The sequence below is a fragment of the Taurulus bubalis genome, assembly GCF_910589615.1.
Source record: "Taurulus bubalis genome assembly, chromosome: 18".
Taxonomy (NCBI): Eukaryota; Metazoa; Chordata; class Actinopteri; order Perciformes; family Cottidae; genus Taurulus; species Taurulus bubalis.
This window is the reverse complement of record NC_136606.1, coordinates 15619184-15638628: the sequence shown is the minus strand read 5'-3', so window position 1 is coordinate 15638628 and position 19445 is coordinate 15619184. Positions and strand designations below refer to the sequence as shown.

At 39.6% G+C, this 19445-nt stretch overlaps 3 protein-coding genes across 3 annotated transcripts; 2 read left to right on the top strand and 1 right to left on the bottom strand.

Annotated features, from left to right (window-relative positions):
• Positions 1 to 193: 193 nt before the first annotated feature.
• Positions 194 to 3036, top strand: dph2 (diphthamide biosynthesis 2; the record flags this gene model as incomplete). Its single annotated transcript, XM_079234051.1, has 6 exons — positions 194 to 343; positions 513 to 625; positions 1000 to 1220; positions 1460 to 2149; positions 2500 to 2682; positions 2821 to 3036. 6 exons carry the CDS (start codon positions 194 to 196, stop codon positions 2946 to 2948), a joined length of 1485 nt encoding a protein of 494 aa, XP_079090177.1. The 3' UTR covers positions 2949 to 3036.
• A 141-nt stretch (positions 3037 to 3177) lies between these two features.
• On the bottom strand, positions 3178 to 7709 carry ncf2 (neutrophil cytosolic factor 2; the record flags this gene model as incomplete). Its single annotated transcript, XM_079234052.1, has 15 exons — positions 3178 to 3416; positions 3520 to 3637; positions 3889 to 4003; positions 4092 to 4240; positions 4378 to 4421; positions 4531 to 4591; positions 4869 to 4934; positions 5055 to 5196; positions 5527 to 5570; positions 5696 to 5755; positions 5873 to 5980; positions 6442 to 6576; positions 6893 to 7001; positions 7211 to 7293; positions 7536 to 7709. 15 exons carry the CDS (start codon positions 7707 to 7709, stop codon positions 3316 to 3318), a joined length of 1509 nt encoding a protein of 502 aa, XP_079090178.1. The 3' UTR covers positions 3178 to 3315.
• A 720-nt stretch (positions 7710 to 8429) lies between these two features.
• On the top strand, positions 8430 to 14013 carry garem (GRB2 associated, regulator of MAPK1; the record flags this gene model as incomplete). The annotated part of the gene is made up of 6 exons (XM_079234391.1): positions 8430 to 8565; positions 9985 to 10125; positions 10475 to 10605; positions 11040 to 12233; positions 12826 to 12980; positions 13185 to 14013. The coding sequence occupies 6 exons, from the start codon at positions 8430 to 8432 to the stop codon at positions 14011 to 14013; spliced, it is 2586 nt and encodes an 861-aa protein (XP_079090517.1).
• Between the last annotated feature and the right edge of the window lie 5432 nt (positions 14014 to 19445).

The window sequence follows — 19445 nt, the reverse complement described above, 5'->3', positions numbered from 1 at the left end:
CAATGTTGCCACCAGTCTGAGTGGGTTGAGTAACGTAACTTTAGCGTAAAATATAATGGCAACGTTACTAACTAGTTAAATCAGACGTGTGTTCGCTGGCAGAGTAAGCCAGGAAGGCTTTCGGGCATATTAGTACTGCTTTGTATCCACCTAATTTTCTGAAATATGTCTTATTGCTTTATCACAGGCAACGATGGCGGACGCGTTTAGCAGCAGCTCGGAAACCGTGATTCAGCGCGTGGTGGACGTGACAGTGAAGGCAACTACGCCTCTGGAGAAACTCGAAGAGTTGTATCAGATTAAAAAGACTTGCGACTTCATCAGCGAGCATCAGTTTGAAAAGGTGAGGACGTGTGTTGTTGTTTTTTGACACTAAAGTAAAATAAGTTTAATAAGTGTATATAAGGTTTACAGTTAGGCAGCTGGAGTTCATTCACGTGCAGGAACACCAGATGCACGTCACTTATTGATCTATAATATATATCACATATTGATTGTGGTTGATGTCGCAGGTTGCGCTGCAGTTCCCCGATGAGCTGCTGGTGGATTCCGTTGCAGTCGCGGTGGAGATTGAGAGAAACAGTAATGCCAAGCCGTTCATTTTGGGAGATACGTCCTATGGCAGGTAACTCACCAGGTTTAGCTGAGAAAGATCTAAGATTGTTTTACTTATGCATTGCCTGCACATTGCTAATGTCATTTTTTGAGTGCTTCAGTTTTTCTTGCTAAGTGAGGTGAAAAAAAGTAGTGACCAGTTGTACCTTTTCCTGGCGGTTCTTAAAAGGACACTCTATGCTTTACCATGTTTGATCCACCACACTTTCTTTCTAAAACTGATTCACTAAGTGAGGATAATAAGCTTTTGACAGTTTTCATTAATTTTATTGATCTGGAAAAAGATCAGCTTTAGCTACTCCACTCCACACAGAGTATACATGATATGTTTCAGCCGACTTTAAAGTCGAAATGCTAAGATAAAGGTGTTGTTCTCTTGAGCAGCTGCTGTGTGGACGAGGTGGCTGCAGAACACATCGCAGCCGACTGCATTGTGCACTACGGCGGCGCCTGCCTCAGCCCGTCCAAGAGGCTGCCGCTGATGTACGTCTTTGAGCGAAGGCTGGTGGATCTTGAGAAGTGCAGCTCTGCCTTCAGAGAACTCCACCCCGACACAGGGAGTCACGTCGCCATCCTCTGTGACGTCAACTATGTTCATGCCATGAGTAAGCTATGCTACTTGTATAAACCGACGTATTCATGTTTATCTAACCAGTCATCTGAAAATCAGGATGTGTAATTCGATAAAAAGTAGGACAAATTGACAGTTTTCAGTCATATTGATCACAACTTGAGTTGTTGTAGAAAGTATTGAAATCTTGCCTTGTCTAGCTTTGTAAAGGTTTGTTAATCATTTCCTCTCAGTGACTGAATACAACATGTTTTTTTTTTAAATGTTTTTCAGATGATCTGGTGACAATCCTGTTGCCAGAGTATCCAAACATTGTTGTTTCTGAACTCATTGTGGAAGGAGAGCAGTGTTACAGTCACGGCCGGATTACAAGACAACATGATGACTCCCATTTGTCAGAGCGAGACAACAGCCAGGTTATTTATCAGTTTGGAAGGCGGTTCTCCTTGAGCAGTGGTTTAAGCATCACGGATTACAGTATGTTCTACGTCGGTCAAGAGGGATCGACTCTGAGAAACTTCATGATGACGTGGAATCGCTGCTCGTTTTGTTCATTTGACCCCATGACGATGACGGGGAGGACTGAGTCCGTGAGCATCAACCGTGCTCTGATGAAGCGATATTACGCTATAGAAAGGGCCAAAGATGCTAATGTGGTTGGCATCCTAGTTGGCACACTCGGGGTGGCCGACTACCTCGGCATCATCCAGCAGTTGAAGGAGACTATCCGAGGAGCTGGGAAGAAGAGCTATGTGTTTGCCATGGGGAAACTGAACGTGCCCAAACTCGCAAACTTTCTTGAAATTGACATTTTTGTGTTAATTGCGTGTCCCGAGAACTCACTGCTGGACTCAAGTGAGTTCTTTAAACCTGTAGTAACGCCATTTGAGATGGAGGTGGCCTGCAACAAGAAGAGGGAGTGGTCAGAGGAATACGTCACAGACTTTCGACATCTCCTGCCAGGTTAGATTGGGATTTATTTATTCTCCTTCTAAAATGTGTATTGGTGGCTATAGTGAATATTAATATTATTCTATCCATATGTTTTTATGGAATTTAAGATGGAGTAATGTACTCCATCTTAAATTTGTTATGCGTTTCCTCTTTTAGTTAACACTTACAGATATTTGGGTCGGGTAGATTCAGAACCTTCCCCACCTCCATAGTGTTCATAATATGAATACAGGTATTTATTATCCAGACTTGTTGAGCCTACTATCCATCTATCTATCCAACTCACCAGTAGCCAAGAGAAGGCAGTAGAAATATCTTGCTACATCTAATTTATTCTTTTTATCCCAAACTTTCACCAGGTGGACAGAGCCATGTGCCTCTGGCCAATCAGCAGGAAGAAGACGATGAGGCTGACGTGTCTTTAATCACAGGAGCGCTGCGAAGCCAGAATCTGTTGAACAGTGAGCCTGCAGTGTCTTCATTTGGCTCCTCCGTGGTCCTCAGGAACCAGACGCTGACTGTCGCCAACACAAACTCAGCTGGTATGAGACGTTCACAAATTCTGCTGCACATGAGACGCCGTTTGAATTAGAGTCGACAAATATATATGTTTATTGTAGAGTTCTGTGCACATACAATAAGCGTTAAGTCAAACAAACACATTTTGCTTTTCTTTTCAGCATCTTTTCTGGCAGAACGGAGCTGGCGTGGATTAGAGAAGAAGTTGGGGGAGACCCCTGTGGCAAAGGCAGTGGAGGGCAGGAGAGGCATCGCTATTGCCTATGAAGAGGAAGGAACGGCTCCTTGACAATGCACCTGACACACACAAGGACTCTAACAGATTATGTAATCATGCTTGCAGGTATTAAATGTATATTATTTGTAAGTACTGCCAAGTTTTCATAAAATCAATATCGGATATCACTATTTTTTTGTATCGCACTACTTACTGAACACAGAATGTAACCTATGATTACAACTTGACACACTTGTCCAAATGTATTCAATGTGAAAAAGGATTTAACTTGATGAAAAAGTGTTCAGGAGTTGCAATAATGAACAATGTGTGAGACCCTGATTAATCAAATAGTTTTTTTTTTTTAATGTTTTGGTCGGGGTTCCTGACCACTTTTCATCCTTAGCCACTCCACTGTATGTTTTCTGCTCTCATGTATTTATTCAAATGACTGGCCATTGACAGGAACTTCTTCCACAAAGGATGCAGGAAATATACCACTGTTCCCACTACATTGCCCCTCCAGCCAGTCCTGGTTAACTAAAGAAAAATGAGAAATTATGAATTAAAATACATATTTCTCAAGCAAATGCCAATATTTGTTTTATATTTGGCATCTATATGGCCTAAAGATCAGTCTCACCTCTAGAGAGTAATGTAATATTATCGCCTTCATGAAAGTTGAGATCCTCCGGGTTTGACGACTCGTATGAATGAAGTGCCACCAAGTGAACCTCGCTCGGTGGAGTTCCATCAGTTTGCTGAAAACACAAATACCATATAGATAATCATTTACTGCTCAATTTCATAATGTACTCTTGTTTTGCACTGGCTTCATGATGCATGGTTTAACTTTACCTTAATGAGTACAGGAAGATGTAGTAGACCATAACTTAACATAGAGAATCAAATGGTTCCATGATAAATTCATATATAACAATATATAGAAACAAAAATAAACTTTTCAGAAGCACCATGAGGCCAGCATGCACTACAATGGGCCGCCACTTACTTCCTCTTTGATGCTGCACCACAGGGTGATGCGCAGACCACTGGCACGACGCCACACACTTTCCATGTCTGTGCTGGGGGTGATTACGCTTTCTTCCGTTGCCTCAGAGGTTAAACTAAATCGGCAAAAAAAATTAATTGGATTTCGTACTCGCTCAATTTGTCATTTAAACTGGAAGATTTGTTTTCAAATGTGCACCTTACCTCAAAGTGATTGCAGCTGATGGGAGTTTCAGTTTCTTTCTGATTTTCTCAATCAGTATTTCAGAGGAAGACCCGAGAGGTACTGAGACCGCAAAGTTGAACTTGTAACAGACTTTGACAATGCACAAGTTGTCTGTGGACTGTTCATCCTGGCATTAATGGAAGAGCACATTGATATTAAATCAACAGACACTTTAATACTTCCCATGTTGCCACATTGTGTGGTTTACAGGTGTATCCTACTCATGGGCAGGTCTGGACAAATCAAGGACTTGACTCTGCGTACCTTTTGTTGTGTGTCTCCACTGCTGTTCCTACTAGGAGGAAGACCTTAAGTACAGAGAATGAGTTCATCAAAGGTTCTGACATTCAGCACCAATCAGAGAATGGTGCCTGCAGTTATTAGCATTTGCTAAACCCATGTGTCCGATAAGTTTACCTGATTTCCTCTCAGGTCTGGTGGGTGGTTTTTGACTCGGAGGTTGAGATTGCCCCTGTCCCTGATTGATACCATCCAAACAATGGCATTCAAAGGAGAAAATACATAAAGATGTAATTGCGTAATGCAAAACTTGAACAAACACCACATTGGCACTAGTTATTATAGCAAACTTCAGAGTATGCTTTAGAAAAGTAAAACAAGACTACTGACAAAGTATTTAACAAACATTTTAAGGTCTCAGAGCAAAGCGTTTGACGACTAGAAACCACATCGCTTTTAAAAACATTAAGAAGGAATCTACAAAACAAGAAACCCTCCTCTTACAAATGTCTCACCTCATTCGGTTTGGAAGCCAAGGAGATCTCCAAACGTTCAAGGTAATTGTAAGGAACAAGTCCCCTCTATAATTGACATGATAATGATGAATAGTCTGAATTGAAAGTAACATGAATGATGGATTTATGTGCATACGTCACACATGGTGGTTTCAGATGTACAGATTATGTCCGTGGTGACCTTACTCTTTCGTTGAAGATCACAGAAGCCCAGTTGTCGGCCCCCTTCTGCAGGACAAACACAATGTTGCCCGGCACCACGGCCAACTCATCACTGGTCTCAGGAACGAACTCGAACAGGACGGTGTGGGGTTCTCCTTCTAAAGCCCTGTGAAGACCGCCGACATCCCAGACGCATCAAGAGCTCTGCTGGCACACACTAGTCTCGAGTGTCTACACAGCGATTCGACATGTTACTCTTATGAAAGCATCACATTTCATATATTAGCTTGATGCTTTTTCCATTCCTTCTATTAAATTCGCCATCTGTAACAAGTAATAAGATAATCTGCAATCCTTTTTTTTCCTGCAACGAGGCTGAAATAGAACAACTGTAAACAAATCACATCTTTAAATATTAAAATGAATTAACACATTTGAAACATAATGAGTCTTTGGAGGTGTCAGGTTTCTAGGGCTTCAAAGTGGATTGTTGTACCTAAAAACCTCAGGTTCTTTTGGACACGTTGGACCATCTTCAACCTGTCAGATGTAAACAGAAACGCAGCATCCAATCAATACGCTCATAGTAACCCAAATATTTCTTTGTCATAACTTCTTGTGTTTTCTTTTTATTGCCAAAGAGAGAGAAGGAGCCCAGATGTCACCTGTGGCTGTAAGGGGGCAAATCCAGAGAAGACGTCCTGAGGAACGACCGAGGCAACAACCTGAAGATAGCAGAGAAAAAGAAATGTAGGTTATGTATGGAAAATAATGATTGTTTAAAGTGAATTAGACAAGCTGTATTCTGGTGAAGTTTAATTATGTGACTATTGCAGTATTACCTTTGCTTTGCCCAGGTAGTCCTTCTTCTCCAGCTCAGCAACATAGTGCTTATTCGGTTTAAATAACATTTTTGATGGGAACTCGACCGGCTTGAAAAGTTTCTGTTTCTGTTGGTGAAAATGCATTACAATCAAGATTGTAATATTTGTCAAGTATTTCTGACATGACAGAAAATTCTGATTCAACAGAGTAGCACTTTGAGCTATGCACCAATCTAAACTAATAGCACTCTCTCCATGCCTCATCCTTGACTGATATTAATGCACATTTATTTGCAAATACACTGGATGATATCGGGCTTGTATTAGAATGAAACCCTTATCTGATTGATGCACGGATAGGTGCATAATTTTGCTTTGAAGAGTTGCCGTCTCACCCAGAAAGTTTATTAATCTGTGCTTATTTGAATCTGAACCTCTCTGAAAGCGGAATACATATCATTCTTTGTCATGAATATGACCACATTTAGAGATATTGACTAACTGAACCAAACATTTTTGGTAGCTCAAATCCCACATTTTTGTAATAGGTGAGAACTGTTTAATAATGTTTTTGTATGTTAACTGACCAGGGCGGAATCAAGAGCTCTGTCGATGATATCGAGTTTGGTATCTGTCTTGTAGTTGAGAGCCGTCACAAGGTTTTCGTGGGCTTTGTCCCAGTTGCCCAACTGAGCCTCAGACAGAGCCATATTGAGGAGAACCTGTGGCAGGAAGCATTGATATTGCATTAGATGCTTGTCACTGTTCCCTTAGCCATCTTCAATCCATCCGTTATTGAGGAGTGAAAGTTCGTCAAACTGTACATTGAAAGAATGGTAGCAGTGTTAAATACAAACAGATAAACTTTTTTTTAACCATTGGTTTTTAACATCACATTAGCCATCAAGGCAGATTAGAAAAGGAATGTCTCTCAGCTGTTTGGCAGTAGTGGACCGAATAGAGAAGAATTGTCTTATAATGTGTACATTACATAATAATGAGACTTTATGTATTTATTGGATGCTTCTGAATACTTACCTCACATGCATATAATTTGTATCTGAGACCAAGTGCTTTGTAATCTATCAGTTGGTTGCCTCTTAGTGCTTTGAAGGCATGCTGGAAATCAGCTAAACTCTCCTCATACCTTTGAATATAAATCATCCAGTTAATTTCTTGTGCATGTAATAAACATTATTTAAAAAAAGAATATAATAAAAAAAAAAGTAAGGACAGAGACTATGAATCAAATGTCATGATATTCAAAGCATACTGTGTTCAGTGTTCTTTAAATTATGATTTGAAATATGAAAAATGTATGTGGCCATTGCATCATAGATGACTGGTGTGTCTTACCTCTTCTTTTGGTAAAACGTCATTCCTCTTTGAAAGAAAGCAACAGCCAAATGTTCATCCTTTCCTATGCTGCAATCAAACGCCTGAGAAACATAAGAAAACACAGTAACTTCCTCAAGAAGAAAAGAGAAATGGTAAACTCTACTTCTTCTTTCACTGTGACTTGCGCTTTCAGACTGCAAATATATATCACAACATTTCACCTCAGCTTCATCAGCTACTTCCAAACTAGATTTAACAAGTAGATGCAGTAATATTGCAAAAATAAAAAGACAAAGATATGTGTGTGAAATGTTTTGGCTTACCAACTAAACATCAGACATACCTTTTCAGCAGCATCCAGGTCTTGGTTAAGAAGATGGAGACAGCCAATGTCAAAATACATTTTGGAGTTTGGCTCCTGGATAGACAGGAAAATCCTGAGAGCCTTCGTCAAATCCTGCTCGTCAACGCAAGTTACAGCCTGGTCCCACTGGCGCAAAGTGTCCAGATAAGACATGTTCGCTGGTTTAGAGTACACTGAGCACATTCAGGAAGCTCTTCTGATTTGTACCAGCTAGTTCAGGAAGTGTGATGAAAGTGTCATTGTGGGTACATTTGCATCTGCACCACTACCAGGTGTGAAGGCCCAGTGGTTGTTGTCTGGTATTTAATCATAACTTTGACATAAATTTAGGAGTGTCATTATTAGTACACTGGAAATTGGTTGACTGTTTTCTTTATGATGATTTCAAAGCCCAAATCTGGAGCCTTTATTTTGTATTAGGTGGGCTTTTATTTTGTCTTATTTTATCAACATCGATGTCAAACGTGGCAGTACAAAACTAAAACGACTGGCAAAAAGTGAAAGCACTTCAAAAATGTCCCTGAGAAAGGACGAGACCCGTTTTGCCCGTGTATCCCAACGTAAATTATGCTTTTATTTTATAAGAATAAAAAAACGTATTTCCGTTATTCATCAGATTGACTTTAGACCAGTTGCCCTGATGCAGTCGTATCGAGCTAAACAAACATGTCTCTGCTACACAACGAGACAACGGACCTTAATGATACGTATGATGATATGTAGGCAAATGCAACGGGGAACATGCGGCGACTTCTAAGAAACGTGGCAACCATTGAGCTGTAGATGGCGAGTTGCTCTCCGACCCGTTGGTTAGCTTTGTGTAGCCCTTTGTGACCGTGTTTACACACTGCTAGCTAGTGCCTCCGTTGGCTAATGCAAGCTAGCAAAATGGACCTTGGAACAATGTTGTACAACAATTTAAAAGATGTCACATGGAGCACGACGTCTTTGCCATTAGATCAACTCATCAGTGCTTATAGGTTGCCTCAAATTGCCAAGCTGGACAACGGTTAGTAACTTGCTGTCACTTCTGAGCTTTCTTTTGCTAGCTGCTAAATTGCTAGTTAGCAGCTAGCTACACTAACCAACTTTTTTTTCAGAGGCTGTTTTTTGTCAGCGTGTCGTATTAATTCCCAATATCAATATAATTCCCAGTTTCAAGTTAACATGAAAGGTTGACATTTGTTTTGAGGTTGCGTCGCTACATCTGAACCCTATTGTATCTCCCCTAATGATTCTGTGTGCTAAGTTACTCAGTGTTTTGACTTGTGACCTCACTGCTCTCCCTCTGGAGCCATGCTAAGTAAAGGCAGTACGTTAGGAAATAACCAGCGACTGTTTTTCTAGTTAGGGACAACAGATTGAGGGACCAGTAGATAATGTTAACTGTGCAACTTGGTGACTGCTTCAAAATGTGTGCATACAATTCTACTGTCAAGGCACATGGGCGATACAAAGTTAGGGCAGAGCTATGCGTGACAATTGTAGCAGGTTGAGTCAACTTAATTGATCAATCAAGGCTGATAAATTATCTTTGACCTAACCCTGGGTACTAGGAAAGCCTCACTTAGGCAGAACAATAAGAGATGACACTGTACACTTAAGTGAAGTAGAATAAAACTACAGATGACTGTATTGTGGAGTTAGGGGATTTACCTCTCCATCAATAGTTGTGTAATAACATAAGCATGTCTGTCATCCTATGTACTAAAAAAATTAAGCCATTATGAGACCATCAGCAATTATTTGATCTTTATCTTCCCATTTTCTGTCACATTCTGCTAAGCGCCCTGTGAAGAATGGTGGTGGTGTATTGTGCTTTTAAATTGGAGCGCTTGCTTTTTAGAGAGGTATGGATTAAGGCATTTGTCATTGTCCATGGGGGATAGGGATTTGAGTGTGTTGAGTAATCCAGTGCATTTGTCTGAGTGGAGCAACCTGCAGGGCTCACAAGTGGTAAAAGAAAAGGGAAAGACTAGTCATGGCATTTCTCAGGGTACTGACTTTATTATTTGGGATACTCATTAAGAATTTGTCTCAACTGTGGATGCTAAAACATTTCTTTTTTGCTGCTACAACCAATTAATAGAATACGTGTGAAAACACAGCGACAAGATTTATCATAACGTCAATAAAACCTAGGCCGACTATCAGTGTCTGAGATACCAAACTTTATATTTCAACAGCAACATTTTACTATTCATTTGAGATTTTGCAGGTGTAAAGACAGAAAATGTTACATGACAGTTACGATGTTTTATGAAAGTTGAGATTTTGATAGTGCAAAAGGATACATCAGACGTTACTCTGACAGGTTGTTAGATTTAGTGTTGTACAATTTGATATTTTGTCTAATGTACCTTGCGGTATTACAATATTTCTTTGAAAGGTAAAACCTGTGTTCTGCTTGTTGTTTTCATTCCTCCAGGCCAGTTGGTGGAAGGGCTCAGAGACAATGACTACCTCTTGATTCATTCCTGCCGTCAGTGGACGACTATTACTGCTCACAGTCTGGAGGAGGGACACTATGTCATTGGGCCCAAAATAGAGATCCCAGTACACTATGAAGGTGAGCTACATATGCATGGCTGCTAAATGCTCTGGAATTTGCTTGACATTGTCTTTTGATGATATATTTTTGTATACATCATAACCCCCCCCAAAAAAAATCAGGTGCTTCAACTAACAACATGGGATTTGAATCAGGAGGGCTCCTTGAATGATGATTTAAATCTGTGATGTCTGTGCCGCAGACCTAGAAAATACAAAATACATTTTGAGAGGGTTTTGGTGCATCATCATAAGAACAATGTGTAGCTTTATCCCAAAACGTTTATTTATTTATTGATACTCTCACTGAAAAGCATAATCTATGCTTGATCCAGTCAGTTGCATTGATACGTCTTTTCCTGTTTCAGGTCAGTTTAAGCTACTGGAGCAGGACAGAGATGTCAAGGAGCCTGTGCAGTACTTCAACAGCGTGGAGGAGGTGGCCAAAGCATTCCCTGAGAGGGTTTACGTCATGGAAGAAATCACTTTCAATGTTAAGGTACATCTAATGTGTTACAGAGATTATTGGTTCTGGATTCTGTAGTGTTAATTGAATTTAGTATACTTTTGGACTGTTTATACCATGTAATATATTTCTCTATAAATCTGCTTTCCAATTCTGAGAATTAATCTCTAATCAGACACATTTCATAAACTAAGACTTCAATTAAAGACTAGATATCCTCTCTTTAAGATGCCAAAAACCAGGCATATTCAATATATTTGGTTTATTTTCCATAACTTTCCATAATCTTTGTTGTGGTCAATTTCTTCTAACCACACTGATAAGTAATATTTAGGGAAACAAAACCATCATTTATATAACAAGCCTATACATAAAGCAATTGGTAATGTGCTATCTGTATGTTTACTGACAGGGTTTTTACTTTTAAAAGGATTTCTTTAATTTCTTCTTGTGTCGTCTTTTCACAGATGGCTTCAGGTGAATGCAATGAAGATACCGAAGTTTACAACATAACACTAAGCACCGGTGATGAACTGACGTTAATGGGCCAGGCGGAGATCCTATACGCCAAGACTTCCAGAGAAAAATCCAGGTTCAACACAATTTTGAAGAAGATTGGGAAGCTAAACTCCATCAGCAAGATGGGTCGAAGTAAGATGCCCTGCTTGATCTGCATGAACCATCGCACCAATGAGAGCATCAGCCTGCCTTTCCAGTGCAAAGGCAGGTTCAGCACCTGCAGTCCGCTGGAGCTCCAGATGCAGGACGGCGAGCACATCATCAGGAACATCGTGGAGAAAACCCGCCTCCCTGTCAACGTCACAGTACCCGGCAGTCCACCCCGTAACCAGCATGACCTCCACCTAATCCGGGAGGGCCATCGCTACAAATTGGTCAACATTCAGACGAAGACGGTGGTCGTGTGCTGCATTCTGCGAAGCAACAAAATAATCCCCATCCATTTTCCCTTTCATATGGTCATGCCGAGATGTATTATTCCGGAAGAACTCCTGCTAGGAGAGTTGTGGCTCGACACTATGGTACATCGCTGGTTCTCCTTCTGCCAGGAGCAGTTCGACATAGACGACTATTCTCGCGCCGTCCGGGATGTGCGGACTGACTGGAACGACGATGGGAAGAGCCCGAAGAAAAGCAGCGGGAATGGCAGTTGCAGCGGAGGCAGCAACAGCTCCAACGGTTGTACCAACCACATGCAGATTCCCAGCTCTTTAACTTACGCCCGGGATGAGCTCACCCAGTCCTTCCACCGACTATCTGTGTGTGTGTACGGCAGCAACCTGCACGGTAACAGTGAGGTCAATTTGCAGGGCTGTATGACACTATGTGGAGATTGGGCTCTCCTTCCCTCTGACAGCATCCCTTCAGACTCAGGAGAAAATGAACACTTTTTCCCCGAACTGATGGACAGCACAAGCCAACAATCACCCCTCAACATGTCGGACGTTCCCTATGAGGAGCTGTGGCTGGATCATCTGAGAGGTCAGATCCCAAAAGCTTCTTTAAGCGAGGCAACACGAGGCATCAACAATGGCTGCGGTTCGACAGCAGCCCTGTCGTACCCAGTGACTTGTCCAGTTGGTGCAACTCCCACTTTAGATGCGTCTCTTACTCCGCCACCAGTTCCACCCAAGTCTGAAGCTGTGAGTATCATCAATCGTACTTAAAGTTGCAATTCTTCAGACTGTTTCGGTGATTCCCAGGGTGCAGTTCAAGACTACAGCAAACAGTAGCTTCTTTGTCAGAAATAGAACCGAGACAACTGGTGTATTAGATTACAGTGCAACTATACAAACTCACATTGTTTTGATAAAGAAGTCATTCAAAAATAAAATTCAACTGATTTCATGCTATGCACAGCACTAGTACTTTTCCACGCAACAGATAGCCAAAGTAAAGTTGGTTAACTTGCTGAGTTGGAGTACATGCAGCCTGTCGCCTGCTTCTCATCATCTAACGGTTCAACGGTAACTGTTGCAAAAATGTCCCCCTGATGAAATCAATGCCAGAAATGGCTGCTGCTTTTTTCTGTAGAGGCATTGGTCTCATGATTTCTGATAAAAGGTTGACATAATAGGTTACCAGGTTGCCGTGTAGCATTGATTGTGTTTCCTGTGGCTGCTTCACAATAAAAGTCACCCTGTGTTTTTCCGGTTGAAAGCTTTAAAAAAAAAAAAAAAAAGGATTGTGTTAAATTTGCCTTCAGTTTTTAAAGTCAGTTAATTTCCTTTCCAGGTGAAGGAAGAATGCCGTCTCTTGAACGCCCCACCAATTCCTCCACGGAGTTTGAAACAGATGCCATCTGTGCCCATCCTGTCGAAACCACGGCAGCAAGAGACTCGGTCTCCAAGTCCAACCCTCTCCTATTATTCTTCTGGTCTCCACAACATGTAAGAAGTTGCAACATTTCAATGCAAACATTTGACACCAATTGCACCCAAATTAAAAATAGAAAGAAAAAAGCAGGACATGCTGATATTTCATAGTTCTAGAAAACAATGTTGGTGATATTTTGTTCAACTTCCCCTCAAAATGTGTTTGTTTAAATGAAAGGTTGCTCTTATACCACAAATTAATTTCTACTTTTCCATCAGCAGTGGAGCGTCTGAGCAAGAGCCGGCCGACCCACAAGAGCCAAGCCGGGTGTGCTACCCCTGTAACTGGGTTAAATCCAACAGCACTGAGCCGAATGCTACGTTGGTCAGTGGTAGCCTGCCTTCGGATGGGATGTCCTCCAGGTTGTCTTGGCCAAATAATTTAAGTGGAGGAGAATCGCACAGCATGGAGGAATTTCTACCAGCCGGCTGTCGAAGTTACTACAGTTACCCCAGAAAAAGACCCCCAAGCACCCCAAAAACCTGCACAACCAGCCTGGTTGACTTTGACGGCAGAGAGCACAGCAGTACGGACTTCAGGTCGCAGAAAGCGTCTCTGAATCAGTTCTGCACCAAATCTTCAAGTTACAACTCGGAAACGTACAGGGACAAGACCAAGCAGAGCCTCTCTTGCCCCATATTGCCACCGAGAACACCGAAATCAAATGACCCACAGAAGAGCACAGACCTCCTGTCAGATTATGTCTGTGATGGAACCCTCCAATCGCAGGAACCATCCAATTGCTCACCTACTCAACACGAGCAGGTGACAAAAGACTCATTAACTCCTAACTGTCCATCCTCCCCCTCCACTGCCCAGTGGCAGCCCCCGTCCAGTCTGGCTGGCCTTTCTATCGAGGAGATGTCCAAATCTCTACGGTTTATTGGCCTGCCGGACGATAATGTTTCTCTTTTCGTGTCCGAGAAGATTGATGGGAATTTACTCCTGCAGCTCACCGAGGATATTTTGTCAGAGGACTTCAAGCTAAGCAAACTGCAGGTAAAGAAACTCATGCAGTTCATAAATGGGTGGAGGCCCAAGATATAAAGAGCAGTATATGAAACTAAGTTCTGTTATAAAGCAGAGCGTCATGCCTTCAGTATATATGCTATGCACACCAAGCCACAAAGAGTTTCTTTTTGTATAATATGAATTCATGTCTTTGTTACTATATTGTCAGGAAAGACTTAAAGTCTGTGACTGCTACTTACTGAATGAAACCATTTGGCACTTTCATGGAGACATTTCTATGTCGGCTACTTGGTACCTTTAATGCCCCACAGCCTACTAGTGGTCATGTCGTCACATATATCCTAATTTAAGGCAACACATGTAAAAGAAAACACTGACGTGACAAGAGACTTGCTTATTGAGCAAGTTGTACCATTATGTCCTTTTTAAAGTGGAATAATGCAACATGAATCGCTATTTTCAGGATTTCTAAAAAGAGCGCGGAGGTAGTATGGTATATGTTGCTTATTTACCATATTAAAAACATTTAGTAGGCGATACACAATTAGACATTTGGCAGAATTTGGTAACCGAAAAAAATGATATAGTTTTGCAGTCAGTGACAAATGAAGTATGCACCTGGTTTTTACGAGGTCAGGGATGTGATGGAGAATTGTGTATTTCTAAACGTCAACCAAAACAGCTGATTTAATTCACAACTGTTGAATGAATTCAAGACCTGCCCTCTGCTAACGGGTATTAAGAAATACTCGTGCTCTTTTAAAAATCGACCCCTTTGAGCTCCTCTTGAGCTGTAATCCTGGTCTGCTTCAGTGAACATTCACTACTTTTCCGAATGGCCAGAAATAGATGTAAACTTCATCTCTGAAGAGAGTCGCTGTCTGTGCATCGATCTTATATCGGGTAGTGTTAGTTTCCTGTCTATTTTTAGGAGATTAAGTGTTGCATTTAAACCACCTGGGCTTTGTTGGCCATCAGCATGTGATATTCTACGTCACTGAACTAAACCCGTAAATCAGCCAAATCCAACGATCATGATGGTCTCTCATGTGCAACAAGATGTCAGATTTATGCGAGGTCGTATTTATATTTGATGCCTATTTAATCTAAAGTTGAATTCAACTATATTGCTAATTGCTTAGAATTTAAATATCTCTGCTGAAACAAGTAAAAAAATACTTTTTTAGAGATTATCTATTGCAGGAAAAGACTGACTGGGAACAAGATGATAACCAACAGAGGTCATGGACGACGACATTCTACATAAAATACAAATTATGCATCATGCACTTTGGTGGATTTCAGCCTTATTAATTGCAGTTAAGGTAATTAAATATAAACTTATAAAAGAAAAGTGTCTACGTAGAGAGTGAATGCACTACATGCTTTTTAAAAACTTAAATGGTACTTCTCTTTTGTTCACATTGTATGCATTGGAAATGTGCTCTCATGCTAGAAACTATTAAAAGATAGCTTTTCTGCGCCTTAACCCATAGACCTTAAAATATATAATATTTCACTTTGGCTTAACATTTTCATTGAGTCCGTCTTGTCTTGAGATTATACTCTTAACAAACGTCTCAACATGAATATGGCATAATGATGGTCAGCGTGTATTTCCCCATGCCCTGAGAGGCATGTAAGCTAAAATTGAAAATGATCCGCTTCTATGACATATTGGTTTCTATTGGTACCAAACATTTTCTCTGTAGCCTTGAATCAGAGTTGATTTATTTATGCAGTATTTAACATTTTGCAGACTAGTTATTGTCAGACTGTTGGTATGGCTAATATATGAAGGTGCTTCAGCAACAACAGCCTTTCTACATCCCTGTGGACTGAGCTGTTGGCCAACAACTGTTGATTTCTTCCACTGACATGTATTGCAGTGGGTTGTTACATATTTTATTTTATATATTTTTTATGTAAATGCAATTGTAATGTTTGTTTTTTTTAAATGTTGAAATGATTGTTATTGAGAAAAAAAATCTTATGTTCAAATATCTTTAAAAAAACCAAAACATTCTGTACAACCTGGTTTCTACTCAGGTTAATGAATCCATGAATTACAATAATATTCGGCCATGAGGTAAGACACTACATGGACAGTGACTAAAAAGAATAATGTTAATATTTGTATGTTTTCAGGTATTTTCCAGATTTCCTTTTTTTATTTTCATTGGTAATTCATGGCACTGTTATCATACGGTGATTTAATGTCCTATGCAATAGACATGGCGATCCAAAGAGACCATGGGAAAGAACTCAGCAAGTGAGTGATAATGATAGGCAATGAAGTATTATGCATATTGAAATGACCACAAATGGTAAAACAGTGCATGCCAAAGTCATTCTTTGTATGTCAGTAATTTTACATGGATACCTCTGAGATATTAACTATGAACACACTACAACAACTGACCCGGTCCCACGAACGCACCATCATCAAGCAGTTAACACTGATGGGTATTCCATCTTGATGATGCCCGTCAACCCTCATTAATAATTAGCATCTGTGCAAAAAGGAGTGAAAATGATTGTGACACTGGGTTTGATAGCATTATTGGTGAACATTATTGAAATCTTGAGTTATGAACAGCTATCTTTGAATTAACTTGTTTCCCTATTTTCGATTGTATTAAAAATGGATTAACTGGTGTTAGTGTTTTTTCTTTTTTTAGGAATAAATTCAAGTTTTTACATTTAATCAGTTGCACAACCATGTCATATATACAATACCTGGATGATGCAAGATATCTTTACTTTATAGCAACTATATATATATATATATATATATATATATATATATATATATATATATATATATATATATATATATATATATATATATATATATATATATATATATATATATATATATATATATAAAAATTATTTGTTAAAGGTGATGGTGTTATTATCCTACTACATGCTACTTTTTGTATAAATTGACACAGCATTTGATTGGTCCAGCTCCTCAAATATGAGAAGTGGCTGCTTTTCTGTCTTAACATTTTAATAAATTGTATGGCTTTGGGTTTTGGACTTTTAGTTGGACAAAACAAGACTGAAAACTCCTTTGTATAATAATTGACAGATTACTTGGTTACAGTTAGTAATACATTAATTGATTTTATATAGTTGCACTAGAAATGTTACAAAATCTGTCAGCAATTAACAAAAAGGGTTTTAGGAAGGAGTTGCAGATCTGACCTGAAGCCCTTCAGGAACAAGTAAGTGCTTCATCAGTTCTGCTTTTACGGTTTACTGCCTTACACCAGACAGGTTAACGTCTCACAGTTCAAAAGGACCTGCAGTTCTGCTTTTTATGGCTCAACTTTCACAACGGGTTGATATTTGAAGCCCTAATTATAATGACTTTACAAAGCCCCAGTATTTGTGCCAGTTGGCCTACATGATTACACAATTGTTGAAGTCGTACTTGAATATCATCTCTGAGGACATGCATCAAGTAGTAACATTTAATACTTCATAGTCACGGTAATATCTCTTCAAATACATATTCGTGATGCTCATTCATTCACCTTTTTATAAGACAGAAAACTATAACCGATGGCGACTGATAAATTTCCATGCAGTTTACGTAATTGTATCTGTTCATAGATACTATACTAGGACTTACTTTTCAAGGGAGAACCTACACACACATTCTTCTCACATACACCCCTCTCTCCTACATGCTTGCACTCACACATACACATTTAATAGCACTTGGACACATACAAATGGAGGACAATTCAACCCGGGAGGAAATTGTAGAGATTATATATAAAAAAACTACAACTAATAGTATATCCTTCCTCTTGTGTTAGGGTCGGCACCGACTCGTTTTAGGTTTTAAATGCATAAAGGAACCACATAAAATGTGTTTATTGCATCACAGCTTTATGACTTTGTCAGGAACCTTTATTTCAACAAAATAAAAAATTGTTTCACTAAATTATAAAATGCTCTGGTTGAAATTATGACCTTTGTGTTGTTAGGGTCGGTTTCAACCCCGTTATAAAAAATAAGATTTGCTTGATTGGTTGTTTTTTTTACCTTGCAAATCTATATTTTATGTTATGGCTTGTTCTGCTTTTCATTTTGTGTTTGTATTAAAGTTATATTACTGAAAAAAATACCGTTTAGCCTTTTTCTTGAAGTAAATATAAATGGGTCAAAATTTACCCGTAACACCATAGATGTTACTATAATTAATAATATAAAAATTCAAAAATAAATAAAACAAATTTATTTAAGAGATGTGTCCTAATACCCATCAGTAATAGCCAGGTAAAACAACAACCTTGTATTTATTTATATGATTCTCTTGAGGTTCATTTAACCATTTTTTTTATTGAAATCGAGGGGCATCCTGACAAAGGAAAAGGCCCAGAGGCTCACACCAAAAATATTAAAACATACAACAATATGTTCATGGATACGGAAGCCTAACAAGGTAACCAAGAGATGAGAAACAAATTGGATGATAAATGATTGTTTTTAGTGTATTTTACAGCTGACTTAAGACATGGGTCGGCACCGACCCGTTAACACAAGAGATGGTAACAGAAAGCTAACACAAGAGGAAGGATATGAATTAAAATATTATTTTGCAGCTCAGTTTTAATTTGTGTCAAACTGTCAACACCTGAACCTAACTTAAATCTGAAAATTTGACTGCGGAACTAAACCATAAGATACCCTTTATGATCAATTGTTATTGTTGTTTCATAATCTTTCATAGAGAGGGATTGTACTCTATCGTTAACCCCGGCAGCATTTGATGTCCTGTAGCTAATAAAGTAGGTGTGTATTAGATTTGAACCTCGAGACATTTTAATCTTACCCCCTTATTGTATCCAACCAACCAGGATGCTCTCGAGTCTTTTGTCTCAACTACAAGGTAAAGCCACCCCTCCGACTCTGTTAGGCCAATTATGACTGAAAAATAGTAGTGGGTGGACCAAGTCAGCTTTTTATAAAGCCTACAGATGTGAAACATTCTCCATTCAGCTGCTGACTAACCAACCAAATTCTACTCTCTGACCATTTCAAGGGCCGGACACGGCACCAACCCGTCAGCCTCCTGCGTATCCCGTCCACGGGCAGATCAGCTCTCCAAGCCTGCTTCCAGGTCTGTCGTCTCCGTTGATAGATTTCATTTATATTGTTAAGATGTTGGTGAAGGGTGGGATGTTTAAGTGAGACAGCTAGTCATAAAATACGGAGTATTTGGAAAGCATATTAGTTTTTGTCTCTATACGACTGTGGTCCGACAACTATGGGCAACTTTCTTTTCGGGTTGGAGAAATACAATGAAGTGAGTAATGTACTTGTTGTAAGATTCCCACCCTCAATTACTGTACATTTTATATCTATATAGGATTCTGGTGCAATAAAATACTAAATTAACATAATCCTACTCATGGTAGCGCTGCCGATGAATTTTGCCCAACATTCCTCACTATTGATTATCGCTGTTGGATATCCTCTTACGTTAC